The sequence below is a fragment of the Sinocyclocheilus rhinocerous genome, unplaced genomic scaffold (assembly GCF_001515625.1).
Source record: "Sinocyclocheilus rhinocerous isolate Xijiao unplaced genomic scaffold, SAMN03320098_v1.1 scaffold1219, whole genome shotgun sequence".
In the NCBI taxonomy this organism is placed as follows: Eukaryota; Metazoa; Chordata; class Actinopteri; order Cypriniformes; family Cyprinidae; genus Sinocyclocheilus; species Sinocyclocheilus rhinocerous.
This window is the reverse complement of record NW_015634012.1, coordinates 9,708-22,154: the sequence shown is the minus strand read 5'-3', so window position 1 is coordinate 22,154 and position 12,447 is coordinate 9,708. Positions and strand designations below refer to the sequence as shown.

Below are 12,447 nucleotides of genomic sequence, written 5' to 3'. Positions count from 1 at the left end.
ATACAATAAAATGTATGAATTCCTTTAAGGTTTGAGAATAATGTTTTAAATATTTTTTTAAAAGATTCAAATATTCTTTGGTAGTATCATTTAAGTCCAAGTCATTTATTAGTATTAGTATTATTTAAGATTTTAAGAATAATGTTTTAAACATTTTTAAAAAGTGTCAAATATTTATCTTTGGTTCACTTACGTCGAAGTAATTTATTATTATTATTATTATTATTAATGTGCAATATTAATGCATTTCTATTCTTATTGAGTGTGATCATCATGGTTATCATAATTAATTGTAATCAGGGAATTATTTTCATTGTATGAAAACTTCCTTTTGAATAATTCTGCGCTGATTAAGGATCAAATTATTCATGATGATTGAATAATTGAATAAATGTAACTCCGTATGAGCAGAACACAGTAGAATTCAGTAACTCCTGTTCTTTGCTGTGGACGTGAGATGGATGTAGACAGAAAAAGAGAAACATGGTTGTTAAACTCACTGCATAATTTCACTAGGGTTTTTTGCTAACAAAATGTCCCATTTTAGCGCAATATCACCATCTAGCGCTGGAAGTCAGTTCTGCTGTATCTTGGACTTCAGTGGTTTGATTGAAGGTGCTGTAAGCGGTTGGAGCCGATCTGCCAATTTACGCCATTTTTTCAACCACACTCCCTTTCTCTAAACCTCCATCCTTCTAGGAAAGTTATTAGAAGTTCAGTTTTTTATTTTGAATAATTCTGTGCTTATTAATAATGTACAATAAATGTGCATTAAGAAGGTTAATAAAGTCAGGTTTTTATTTCCTCTGACTCACAAATGTCCTCTTAACAGGCACGGTAGCCATAGACCTGCAGGACTCCAGTGACAGCAGTCCAGAAGGCTCGGGCCCGCCGGCTCTGGGCAGTGGGAGTGTGAGCAGGAGTGGCTCCAGGACAGAAGTGGGCGGCTGTAACACTCTAGCACTACCTGCCATGAGTGGCTCAGAGGAGGAGAGGAGACACAGCATCGCCCCCGTCCTGGAGGTGGTTGATGGGGTGCACAGCCCTACGTTTGACCTGCTGGGAGACCAATCGGAGGACGAGGGAGGAGAGGAGGGAAAGGAGGAAGAGGGGGGAGAGCAGAAAGGCCAGTGGTGGGGAGCACACTGCGAGTGAGTCTTAGATCATGCAGGACCAGGTCTTGGTCTCTAGACCAGATAAATGTGATCTAGGTCTCATTAGTCTCATGAAGCCAGACGTTTGACTATTAGCATAAAGTCTGGCCCACTTTGCAGATTATTTTGGCCAACCAGACAGGAAAATGACTGAAGTGTGACAAACCACTGTTTATTTTATTTATATTTTTATTTTTAGATTACACAACAATCATCATAATTTCAAAAATAATCATTTCAAAAGTAGAAAGTATTGACTAAATTGCAGATACACTACAGTTTGGAGTCAGTCACCAAGGCTGAATTTATTTGACCAAAATACAGTAAAAACAGAAATACTGTGACATGCTGCAAGTTTGAAATAACAGTTCTATTGTAATAAATTTTCAAATTAAAGTTTTAAAATTGAAATTTATTCCTGTGATGGACACACTGAATTTTTTGTGCTACCATTCAGAAGTTTGGAGTCAGTGAGACTATTTTTTTTTAAAGAAATTACTACTTTTATTCAGCAAAGACAAAAAGTGACAGTAAAGAGATTTATAATGTTACAAAAAGATTTCTGTTTCAAATAAATGCTGTCCTTTTGAACTTTCTATTCATCAAGGTATCATGGGAAAAAAACATTTATGGCAGTTTCCACAAAAATATTAAGCAGCAAAACTGTTTTCAAAATTGATACTAAAAAGAAATGTGCAGCAAATCAGAATATTAGAACGATTTCTGAAGGATCATGTGACACTGAAGACTGGAGTAAAGATGCTGAAAATTCAGCTTTGCATCACAGGAATAAATCACATTTTAAAACATATTACAATAGAAAACAGTTATTTTAAATTCTAATAATATTTTACAATTTACTTATACTGTAATTAAAATAAATGCAGCCTTGGTGAGCATAAGAAACGTCTTTCAAAAACATAAAAAACTGTACTGATCCCAAACTTCTGAATGATGAGTGTAGATGTTCAGCATGTTCATCAAATGTTCATCCTAACAGCAGATTATCTCTGAGACAGCTGTTTATTCTTGTATTTCTCACAGATGGGTCAAAGGCTACCCGCCAAACTCTCCATACATCGGCAGCTCTCCTGCCCTCTGCCACCTCCTGCAGGAGAAAATGCCATTTTGCTGTCTGCGCCTGGATAAGGTGAATGTCTGCCTCTCTCCAAATATTTTATATATATATGACAACAAAAGCTCACCAACTACACCCTTCACAGCACAACATCCTAACAGCAGATTATCTTCTCAGGCTTGTCATCATATGCCCTACGAGGACGCTCGCTCATACGGCTTTAAAAACAAACTGATTATCGTGTCCGCAGAAAGTGCTGGAAACGGCATCTATAACTTCATCGTTCCGCTGCGGGCGTATTACCGGCCCAGGAAGGAGCTCAACCCCATCGTTTTGCTACTGGAGAACGTGTGAGTGTCCTAAAAACAGAAACATTAAGAAAGAGTAGAGCCTTAGGTATCATCCATCCTTTGTTTTTGTATTTATTATGACACAGAATCATCGTTTCTCCTGTAACAGAAAATTAATATGAGGAGATTCATTGTCATATAATGTAATCAAATGCTTCATTTCCATCTTGTCATCTTGTTTTTTCCTGATTGGATGTAAACTGGAGAGCAGCTGCAGGCTGGATTTCATTATTTAGATGCCCTGAAGCAGGGCGAAGTGGTGTGATTTTTTTTAATAGACATTGGGTCAGTTTCTTAAAATACTTTGAAAGAGACAACTGAGACCTTGCTAATTCATTTTGCATGTTTTTGTCAAGGCATCACCTCAGATTCTCAACATCTCTTTCTGTGCTGTTTGCTAGACCTGAGACAGACTTCCTGGAGGCCATCTGCTGGTTTCCTATGGTCTTCTACACAGTGGGCTCCATCGACAAGTAAGGGAAGCTTTACTTGAAGCCTGTACATATAAAGGGATTCACGTGTTTATAATACAACATTTAGTTCTGATGAATGAGTTTGAGTGCAGTCCAACAGCACTGGGAGATTTTTACTCTCTCACTCCATTGTCTTTGTTTGTTCCAGACAGACAGTCAGTCGGTACATTAGTGAGGGTTTTTGACACGTTCTGTAGGTTGCATCAGTAACCATCAGTAGGTGGTGACAAGTGTCTTCATGAGTGAGTCATTAAATCATTCATTCAGCCGATTTGTTCAAACACACTCATTCATTCAGAAACAAAACTAGACTGGCTGCGTATGGAATCACATACTCTCTGAGTAGGTAATCCTTTTGAATTAGTACTTACTTTGTGACTGTTTAAAAAAGTATGTTCTATGTACAGTAGTATGAATGTGTGTAGTGTGAATGTTAATGTTATCGCATTGGACTAAAACTGACTGATCGTAGGCCTCACAGATCTGCACCTTAGTTTTCGAGGGAATATTGCCAAAATTATCCACTAATAATGCTTTTTTTCACTCAAAAACTGAGGTGTATAAGCTCCGATCAATGAGGCCTACGATCAGTCAGTTCCAAAAAGAAATATTAATCCTGTGCTAATTAAAAGAAAACAAGCTGACAAAAAGACTGAATCCAAAGCCGCTTTTCCACCGACGGGCCGAATCGTTCTCGTTGCTTAACCATTCAATTCCATGCCGATCTGGGCCAGATGGTACAGATATCGTTTTCCACTGTGGGGCTGATAACAGCTCGTAATACAAATGCGTCAGTAGTTGCCTTGGTAACGCGAGTGTTTACATACGGTTTGAAATGTAAATAGCGACCGCGTTATGGAGGATGATCAGATATTTCTATTCATTTCGTTCAAATAGCACGCTTGGCCAGCTACAGAGAAAAACTAGCCAGACAACAAACAAGTGGACAATGCTAAAAACAGCTGTAATCAAGGTCTGAAATTTTTGAGTTTGTCCACACTTTCCAGAGGTAGTCGAAAACACATTTGACCAGACTGCTTCAGAGCAGAAACGAAAGCTGCTGCTCTCCATATCGTTGTCTGTTGTCTTCATTTGTGTTCATAAGTAAACACAAGCTTATTTCACAATATTAGATCAAAAGATCAGAAAAGGCCCAGCCCATAGAACCTCTCCTCAAAGAAATCAGGAAAGTGGTCGAAAGAGGAAAAAAGAGACAGATTACAACAGCTGGTATAAACGGGAATGAGTCTCACTCGTCTACTTGTGATCCGATCGACCAAAATGCATTTTAATACCACGTGTAAACAGGGCCTTAAGAAAAAGCGTTAAGGAACAAGAGTTAAGGAAAGGAAACCAGTTTGAAAACAGTAATTATTTTTTACCTCTAGAAATACCTTCACAAAGTGTCTGTCCAGGCATGAAGTATTATCAAAATATTAGCTTTTGTTCATTAGTTCAGTGGTTGTTTCAGTTCTGTTTGCTGTAGTTTAAGTCCCTCTGTCTGTTTGTGTCATTTTACTGATCCCTCAACACTGTGTGTGCAGTTTGGACAGTCTTCTGCGTTGTGGCGTGACGTTTGCTGACACCATGGTTGTGGTGGACAAAGAGAGCTCCATGATCGCTGAGGAGGATTACATGGCTGATGCCAAGACCATTGTTAATGTTCAGACGCTCTTCAGGTAGGTCCTTCCACATGCTCGGCATTCAACTTGAGGCATTTGGGGACTTGACACTCTCTCCGCACTGTTTCTCAAAGGCTCTTTCCAGCTCTCAGTATCATAACTGAACTCACCCACCCGGCCAACATGCGCTTCATGCAGTTCAAAGTGAAAGACCACTATTCTCTAGCTCTCTCCAAACTGGAAAAGGTGAGACCCGAATACAATACAATACAAACTGCCTTTATGTTTTCTAAACAGTCTAAAATAACTGGATATCTCATCTCCATTTGTGCTGTAGAAAGAGAGAGAGAGAGGCTCTAACCTGGTGTTCATGTTCAGATTACCGTTTGCAGCTGGGAAGGTGTTTAGTGTCAGTATGTTAGACACTCTGCTGTATCAGGTAACTATGATGCAGGTGACCACGCATGACTCAACTACAGTTTTTTATTATGGTAATAAATTATAATAAATACTATAGACTATATGGGGCATTCACACGTAATTTGTCTCTGGCCAAATACAAAGATAAACGTGATGTGTGGGAAACCATTCCAGGAATTGTCATACTGAGTGAGTTTGATTCATGGTTTAATGATTGTTTATCTTTGTATTTTACATTATTCACTGCTACAAGTTATATACAAACATGTATCCCCTTCAAAAAAAATTGAAAAATTGTCAAATTGTGATGGGTGTCTGAGGCTGGAATCGAACTCGGGTCTTCTAGTCAACTGAACTGCCTCTTTTACCACTGACCTATGGTGGATGACAAATAACAGATGGACCCAAGGGCAGAAGAATAACATGCAGGCTTAGATGACTGAACAAAAAGTGCTTTACTGAGGAGTCCAAGTTCAAAAGTACAACCAAAAAGGAAGCCGTGCTTCCACAGAAAAAATACAAGAAATAAAAGATGAGCAAAAGGCAAATCCAAAAACACAACAGACTTAGCTTTCTTGGTGAGGATAACACCTGCATAGTAGGCTCAAGACTGAACACAACTGAAAGAAAGAGGCATGCTTAAATAGGCAAACACAAATTAGGTAATGACCCACAGGTGGGAGGAATCAAGTCCTAATGAGTAGTAATACAATTAATTCTACAGAAGCTAGGGCCACCTAGTGGCTGGGAGAGTCATTACACGGTATAAGTGTCAGTGCCAGCTAATGGTTGGGGGAGTCATTACAAGCTGGAGCCTTACAGGAGCCCCTCCTCCAGGAACGGCTCCTGACGTTCCCCTAACTGTGTTGTTGTCCACGGCGGTGGAACTCCCTGATGAGATCTGGGTCTAGAATATCTCGAGCTGGCACCCAAGACCGCTCCTCTGGGCCATAACCCTCCCAGTCCACAAGATACTGGGTTCTCCCACGGACCTGGCAAGAGTCCAGTAGTCGGCGCACGGTGTAGGCTGGCTGACCACCAATGATGCGAGGAACTGGAGGGGGTTTCCTGGCTGGGGACAAAGGAGAATAGACAACAGGTTTCAAACGGGAGATGTGAAAGGTGGGATGAATGCGCATGGACCTGGGTAGAAGAAGTCGGTAGGACACTGGGTTGATCCTTTTGAGGACTTTGAAGGGCCCGATGAAGCGAGGCGCTAATTTCCGTGACTCAACGTGCAGAGGGAGATCCTTAGTAGACAGCCACACTCTCTGTCCTGGTCTAAGTGATGGTCCAATTCTACGGTGCTGGTTTGCATGCCTCTGCTGTTGTTGAGTGGTTCTTAGTAGGGCTACTCGTGCTCTGCGCCATGCCCGTCGACACCTTTGGACAAGTTGAGCAGCAGCTGGTACACGGACCTCGGGATCCTGTTCAGGAAACAGAGGGGGAGGAAAACCAAACTGGCATTCAAAGGGGGACATGCCTAAAGAAGAGTGGTGTAGAGTGTTGTGTGCAAATTCAGCCCAGATCAACTGAGAGCTCCAAGCAGTCTGATTGTTAGACACCAGGCATCTGAGAGTCTTTTCAATCTCCTGGTTGACTCTCTCTGTCTGTCCATTTCGACATCTCTCAGGATTCCCATCATACCTCTCTGGTGCAGGCAGTCTTGGCTCAGGTAGAAGCCCAGGAAATGGAGGTGTGGACCTTTCAGCTGGAACGGATGGGGTGGTTAAAACTGGAGAGGCTTGAGACCTAGTCTGCTCACTCAAGCGTTGTAGTACTTCAGTTAGGATCTGCTCATGTCTGTGAATGGTGGAAGCTTGGCCAGACAGAGCAGCTAGTATACGATCAACATTGGAGGCAGGTGTGGCATCTACTGCTGGGTCCACTTCCACGGTTCAGTCTTGCTGTGATGGGTGTCTAATACAATTAATTCTACAGAAGCTAGGGCCACCTAGTGGCTGGGAGAGTCATTACACGGTATAAGTGTCAGTGCCAGCTAATGGTTGGGGGAGTCATTACAAGCTGGAGCCTTACACAAATTACAATGTCATAGAAATAGTAAAGCTGCTTTTTCACTATCTACAATAATTGACAGACTGGAAGTCATTCATTTCCATTGGAAAGTAGTACGGGAGATGTGTGGAATTCCAATCAAATGCATATTATATGGAATTTTTGGATTTCACATTTAATCATCACTCTGAGCATAATTTTTTTTTTTACCAATTTACCAATATTTTTAGCAATGTTTATTATCAATATTTTTCACTAAACATTATTCTTTAAACACAGTTTCAGTAAAATGGGTGATTATGAATAATAACATCCAAAATAATTATTTCATAATTATCATTAAATTTTTTAAAGTAATGCATTACACTATTGCATTACTCCATAAAAAAGTAACTAATTGTGTTACTTAGTTACTTTTTATGGAAAGTAATGCATTATGTTACTTTAGCATTACTTTTTGTCACCTGAACTGGGCTTGCTTATTTATTTTTAATAACAAAAAAAGTTATATTTTTGGCAACTGTAAAGACCCTTTCACACCAAAAGTGTAATTAATAAGCCTCTGACTGAAGGATGTTTTCCTCTGCACCTCACTCCCAATTTCTCTCAACATGGGTACAGGAGAGGTGTCAGTGAATAAAAGGGAAAACAATGTAACTTGTGATACTTATTTGAAATAGTAACTCAGATATTTGGTTGTAAATTTCAAAGTAATGTGTTACTTTACTAGTTACTTGTAAAAGTAATCTGATTACCCAACTCGCATTACTTGCAGTGCGTTACCCCCAACACTGACAATCATATGTGACCCTGGACCACAAAAACAGTTGCAATTCAGCTTTCGGATGATGTATAAATCTCAATTTTGAAAAATTGACACTTAAGACTGGTTTTTATGGTCCAGGGTCACATATGCAAACATAAATTTGGCATTAATTAGACTAACTGTTTTAATAGCAGGCAATTTGCCATATTAATTGCAATTTCATTTGTGATCAGACTTTCAAAAGCTGTAGCCAGTTGTCTAACAAAGCAGTAACATCAGGACTATGACCAACAATATAATCTCTTGATAACCTGAAGCAATGAAAAAACTGTAAATGCCCGGTATTTGAGGGTAGATGCTATATTTATATGTGCATCTTAGGATCACATCTCATTTTCACAACGTATGTTTTCCTTTCCTTTCTAAAAAAGTTTTTTTTAGAAACTTTTGGGAAAATGTATTTTTACTGTTTCAGAAACGGTCAGCATCTAATTAAATGTGTTTAGTTTCATTAACAGATCTTGAACTTGATATGGCTGGAACACAATCCTAAAATACTCTGACAGCACCACAGCTAAAGATGTGATGTTTTAACTGAGATGGGGAATGGTCTGAAATGAACATGATGAGAGAGAAAGCCTGGGCGTCAGGAAATAATACAAACCCAATACATCAGTATGTGTAATCTAATGGCAAATTGACTCCTGTGAGCTGCTTTTCAAACGAATGAGTTAAAAAGACTTACAGATCTGTCTCAAACTAATGAGTCAGTAGGTTTGATTCGATCTGAAGAGATGCTTCCTCAAATCGTTAAGGAAATGTAATCATTAAAGTTAATTAAATTCCTTACCATTCTCATCACTTATACTCAACAAAACTATTGAGCACTGTTCCTCACATGCCTTTCTTTCACATCTATTAAATGTGGAGTCTACCCTGACCTGCTAGAGTCTACTGAAATATTCACTGAATTACTGAAATACTGTAATATTAGTGGGAGTCATTAGTGTCTGATTTCATCTTTTGTGTGTGTTGCAGTCCTTTGTGAAGGACTACATGATCTCCATCACCAGACTGCTGCTAGGTCTCGACTCCATGCCTGGATCTGGCTTCCTGTGTGCTGTGAGTGCAATCACTCAATCCATAATGAGACTGTATCTGGACTATTATGCCCATAATGATGGCGGTCATAATGAAATTGAGGACATTGATGATGATATTGCTGTGATATTCCTTCTAGATGAAGATCACAGAGGAGGATTTGTGGATCCGCAGTTATGGTCGTCTCTACCAGAAGCTGTGCTCGTCGACAGGAGACATTCCCATCGGCATCTACCGCACTGAAGCGCATAAACTGCCCGTCTCAGAGGTACCTGCTTGTGCATCTTTCTTTCATTTTTTGTTATAGCGTTTCGGTGGAGGAATGAGACCATCGTGTGGCTTGACTCAGTCTCAGGTGTCCATCACGGTGGAGGACTACGAGGATACACGCGAACCCCGCGAGCCTCTGCTCTGCCGCTCCGGTCTTCACCGTAACTCCACGTCGTCCGAGCCTCCCTCCTCATCATCACACGCCATGGACCACCCGCTCCTGAGGAGGAAGAGCATGCAGTGGGCGCGGCGGTTGAGTCGTAAAGGTGGGCGGGGCTCCAGCGGGGCCAAGGGAGTGGGGAGTGCCGCCGAGCGCATCAGCCAGCAGAGACTGAACCTGTTCCGCCGCTCCGAGAGACAGGAGCTCAACGCTTTGGTCCGCACACGCATGAAACATCTGGGGCTCTCGCCATCTGGATTTAGTGAGTGTGCACACCGCTGGGTGATCCACTGTAGCTAAAAATATAATGTTGCATATCTAATAAAGCAATAAGCCCCAAGAAGCCGTGGTTTACAGTGAATTTATAACAGCTAAGGGGCGTTGTTAGGCACGACGCGAAGCGTAGTTATTCCATATTCCATAAAACGGTTATTCCATATACGTAGTAAGGTTTCACAAAATAAAACAGAGCAAATAAAGTGTAATGATATTAATAAAAACAGTATTCTTCCACCAAACAATGTAGTTCCTCAGAATCAGTTGTGGTTGCAACAAAGTGGTTGCCAAGCAACAGACAAACGTTAAAAAAAGGGGTATGTTTGTAGAGTCATTTACAACAGCTTCGAACGTGGCTCAGCCAATCAGAATCAAGGACCGGAACTATCCGTGTTATGTAAATCATATAGCGTTATAGCAAGGTTTATTTGATGATTAATGAAAAATGTTGTAAAACAAAAATCTGACATGTTTTCTGACACATTTTTTTGAAAGAAATTATTGCTTTTATTCTGCAAGAATGCATTAAATTGATCAAAAGTGACAGTAAAGATATTTATAATCTTACAGAAGGAAGATTTCAATTTCAAATAAAGACTTTTATTCATCAAAGCAATAAAATCCTGAAAAAAAAGATTGATTTCCACAAAAATATTATGCAGCACAACTGTATTCAACATAAGAAATGTTTCTTGAGCATCAAATCAGCTTATTAGAATGATTTCTGATGCTCACAGGAATAAATTATATTTAAATTACATTTTAAAATATATTATAATTGAAAAATGTTATTTTTAACTGTAACAATATTTCACAATATTACAGTATTTTTTTGATTAAATAAATGCAGTCTTGGTGAGCATAAGAGGCTTCTTTTAAAAAAACATTAAAAGTCATACTGACCTCAAACTTTTGAACAGTAGAGTACCTTCAGGACATTTTAAAAGGGGAATCATTCAAACACTTTGTCCTCTGTTCTGATTCTGTATGTTCATATTTGGTATCTTGTGTTTAGACTGTGATTGTGTCCTTCTCTTCTTATGTCAGATGGGATGACGGACCAAGGCAACAGACTGTCTTATATTCTTATCAACCCTTCCCCCGACACACGCCTGGAGCTCCATGATGTCGTGTGAGTAACAATGACATCACTAGATAGTGTTTTAATTGGGTGCTGCTAGATAGCATTGTTGGGGTGCTTCAAACATGAATAATTAATCTGTTCTGATTCTGTATGTTCATATTTGGTATCTTGTGTTTAGACTGTGATTGTGTCCTTCTCTTCTTATGTCAGATGGGATGACGGACCAAGGCAACAGACTGTCTTATATTCTTATCAACCCTTCCCCCGACACACGCCTGGAGCTCCATGATGTCGTGTGAGTAACAATGACATCACTAGATAGTGTTTTAATTGGGGTGCTGCTAGATAGCATTGTTGGGGTGCTTCAAACATGAATAATTAAAAATGACTATTTTACCCAATATGTGTGTGTGCTATGTATTTTATGCTTATTGGGGTATTCTGTTCAGGAAACACTCATGTGACTGTTGTCATTCCTGCAGGTATCTGATCAGACCAGACCTTCTGTCACCAGTGCCTAACCAGGCCGGCGGTCGCAAGCCCAGCGCAGGGCCAGCAGAGGCACAGGAAAGCAGGGCCAGATTTGAGACACAGGACAGCACTCATCTATGAACACAATCACCACAGGCCACCAGCACGAGAAGATGGGACATACTTATATGTGTGTGTGTGTGTGTGTGTGCGTGTGTACGGTTGAGAGAGAGAGAGAGAGAGGAATACCTCTGCAGAAGTGACTGTGAGCTGAATCTACACTGTAAAAAGTGATCTAGCTTTTAGTTGCCTTCAGTCAGCTTTCATGTTAAATAGTCAGTACAACTGAAATTGTTGAGAGAACACGATTTTTAAGCTTTCATTGACTCAACTAATGGATGCATTTCACAAAAACTATCGAGAGCCTGTCCAGGTCACATGAAATGCCAAAATTACAAGAAATAACAAATTATGTTTTGCATAAACAAAATGAAGCCTTTTTAGGACCGTTTTGAACTGTGATACTATTTTCCCTCGCTTTGGAATACAAGTCACAGCACATTTCACATGATAAAAAATGCAACTTGTATTCCAGAAAATATGGTAATTGTAGTTATGTAACAATCATAATGCTCCTAAAAGTAGGCTTCATTCTTTATACAAATATAATTTCTTTTTCTTGACATGGACATGTTTTTCACCCAAATAAAAAAATAATTTGAAGTTGAACACTGCCCAGTTTACCAAATAGGTTTCATTTCTCAATATCTCTCAAGAACATGCTTGCAAAAAAAAGAAAAAGAAAACGAAAAAAAAACAGTATTGTCGTGCCCGCTTGCTTATTACACTTTCAGTCATATGTTTCAGCCTTGTGCTTTGCCCCAGTTGCACAATAAAGTCTGACGACTTCTAATATAACTTCTATGATCCTTACCAAACTACATTAACATAGCTGGTTTCTGTAAGTATGATTCTATAAATAACAGGTGGTAGAATGTTTAAATTTAACATTTATCTAATGTATCTTAAATGATCCTATCTAATGTAAAAGATAAAAGCTGCTTGTGTCAGTGTATAAAACAAAAGAGTCTGTACAAACCAAGATGAAAATACCATCTTTTAAGGCATGAGTCATCCATAATTTCTAAGTAGTTGTTTTAACACATTCTACACCAAAATGTGTGTTTCTGTAGGTCAAGAAACGCT

At 39.5% G+C, this 12,447-nt stretch overlaps 1 protein-coding gene across 1 annotated transcript in view; it reads left to right on the top strand.

Annotated features, from left to right (window-relative positions):
* LOC107744974 (potassium channel subfamily T member 2-like) overlaps positions 1–12,103 on the top strand; it is a 48,760-nt gene extending 36,657 nt beyond the window's left edge. Inside the window, exons 12-23 of the mRNA XM_016558808.1 lie at positions 833–1,151; positions 2,199–2,304; positions 2,410–2,582; positions 2,984–3,055; positions 4,600–4,734; positions 4,812–4,923; positions 5,015–5,116; positions 8,918–9,001; positions 9,120–9,248; positions 9,330–9,672; positions 10,734–10,818; positions 11,253–12,103. Of these exons, the coding sequence (XP_016414294.1) occupies positions 833–1,151; positions 2,199–2,304; positions 2,410–2,582; positions 2,984–3,055; positions 4,600–4,734; positions 4,812–4,923; positions 5,015–5,116; positions 8,918–9,001; positions 9,120–9,248; positions 9,330–9,672; positions 10,734–10,818; positions 11,253–11,382 (1,790 nt within the window). The 3' untranslated portion in view covers positions 11,383–12,103. The remainder of the gene's footprint in view (positions 1–832; positions 1,152–2,198; positions 2,305–2,409; positions 2,583–2,983; positions 3,056–4,599; positions 4,735–4,811; positions 4,924–5,014; positions 5,117–8,917; positions 9,002–9,119; positions 9,249–9,329; positions 9,673–10,733; positions 10,819–11,252) is intronic.
* Positions 12,104–12,447: the final 344 nt, after the last annotated feature.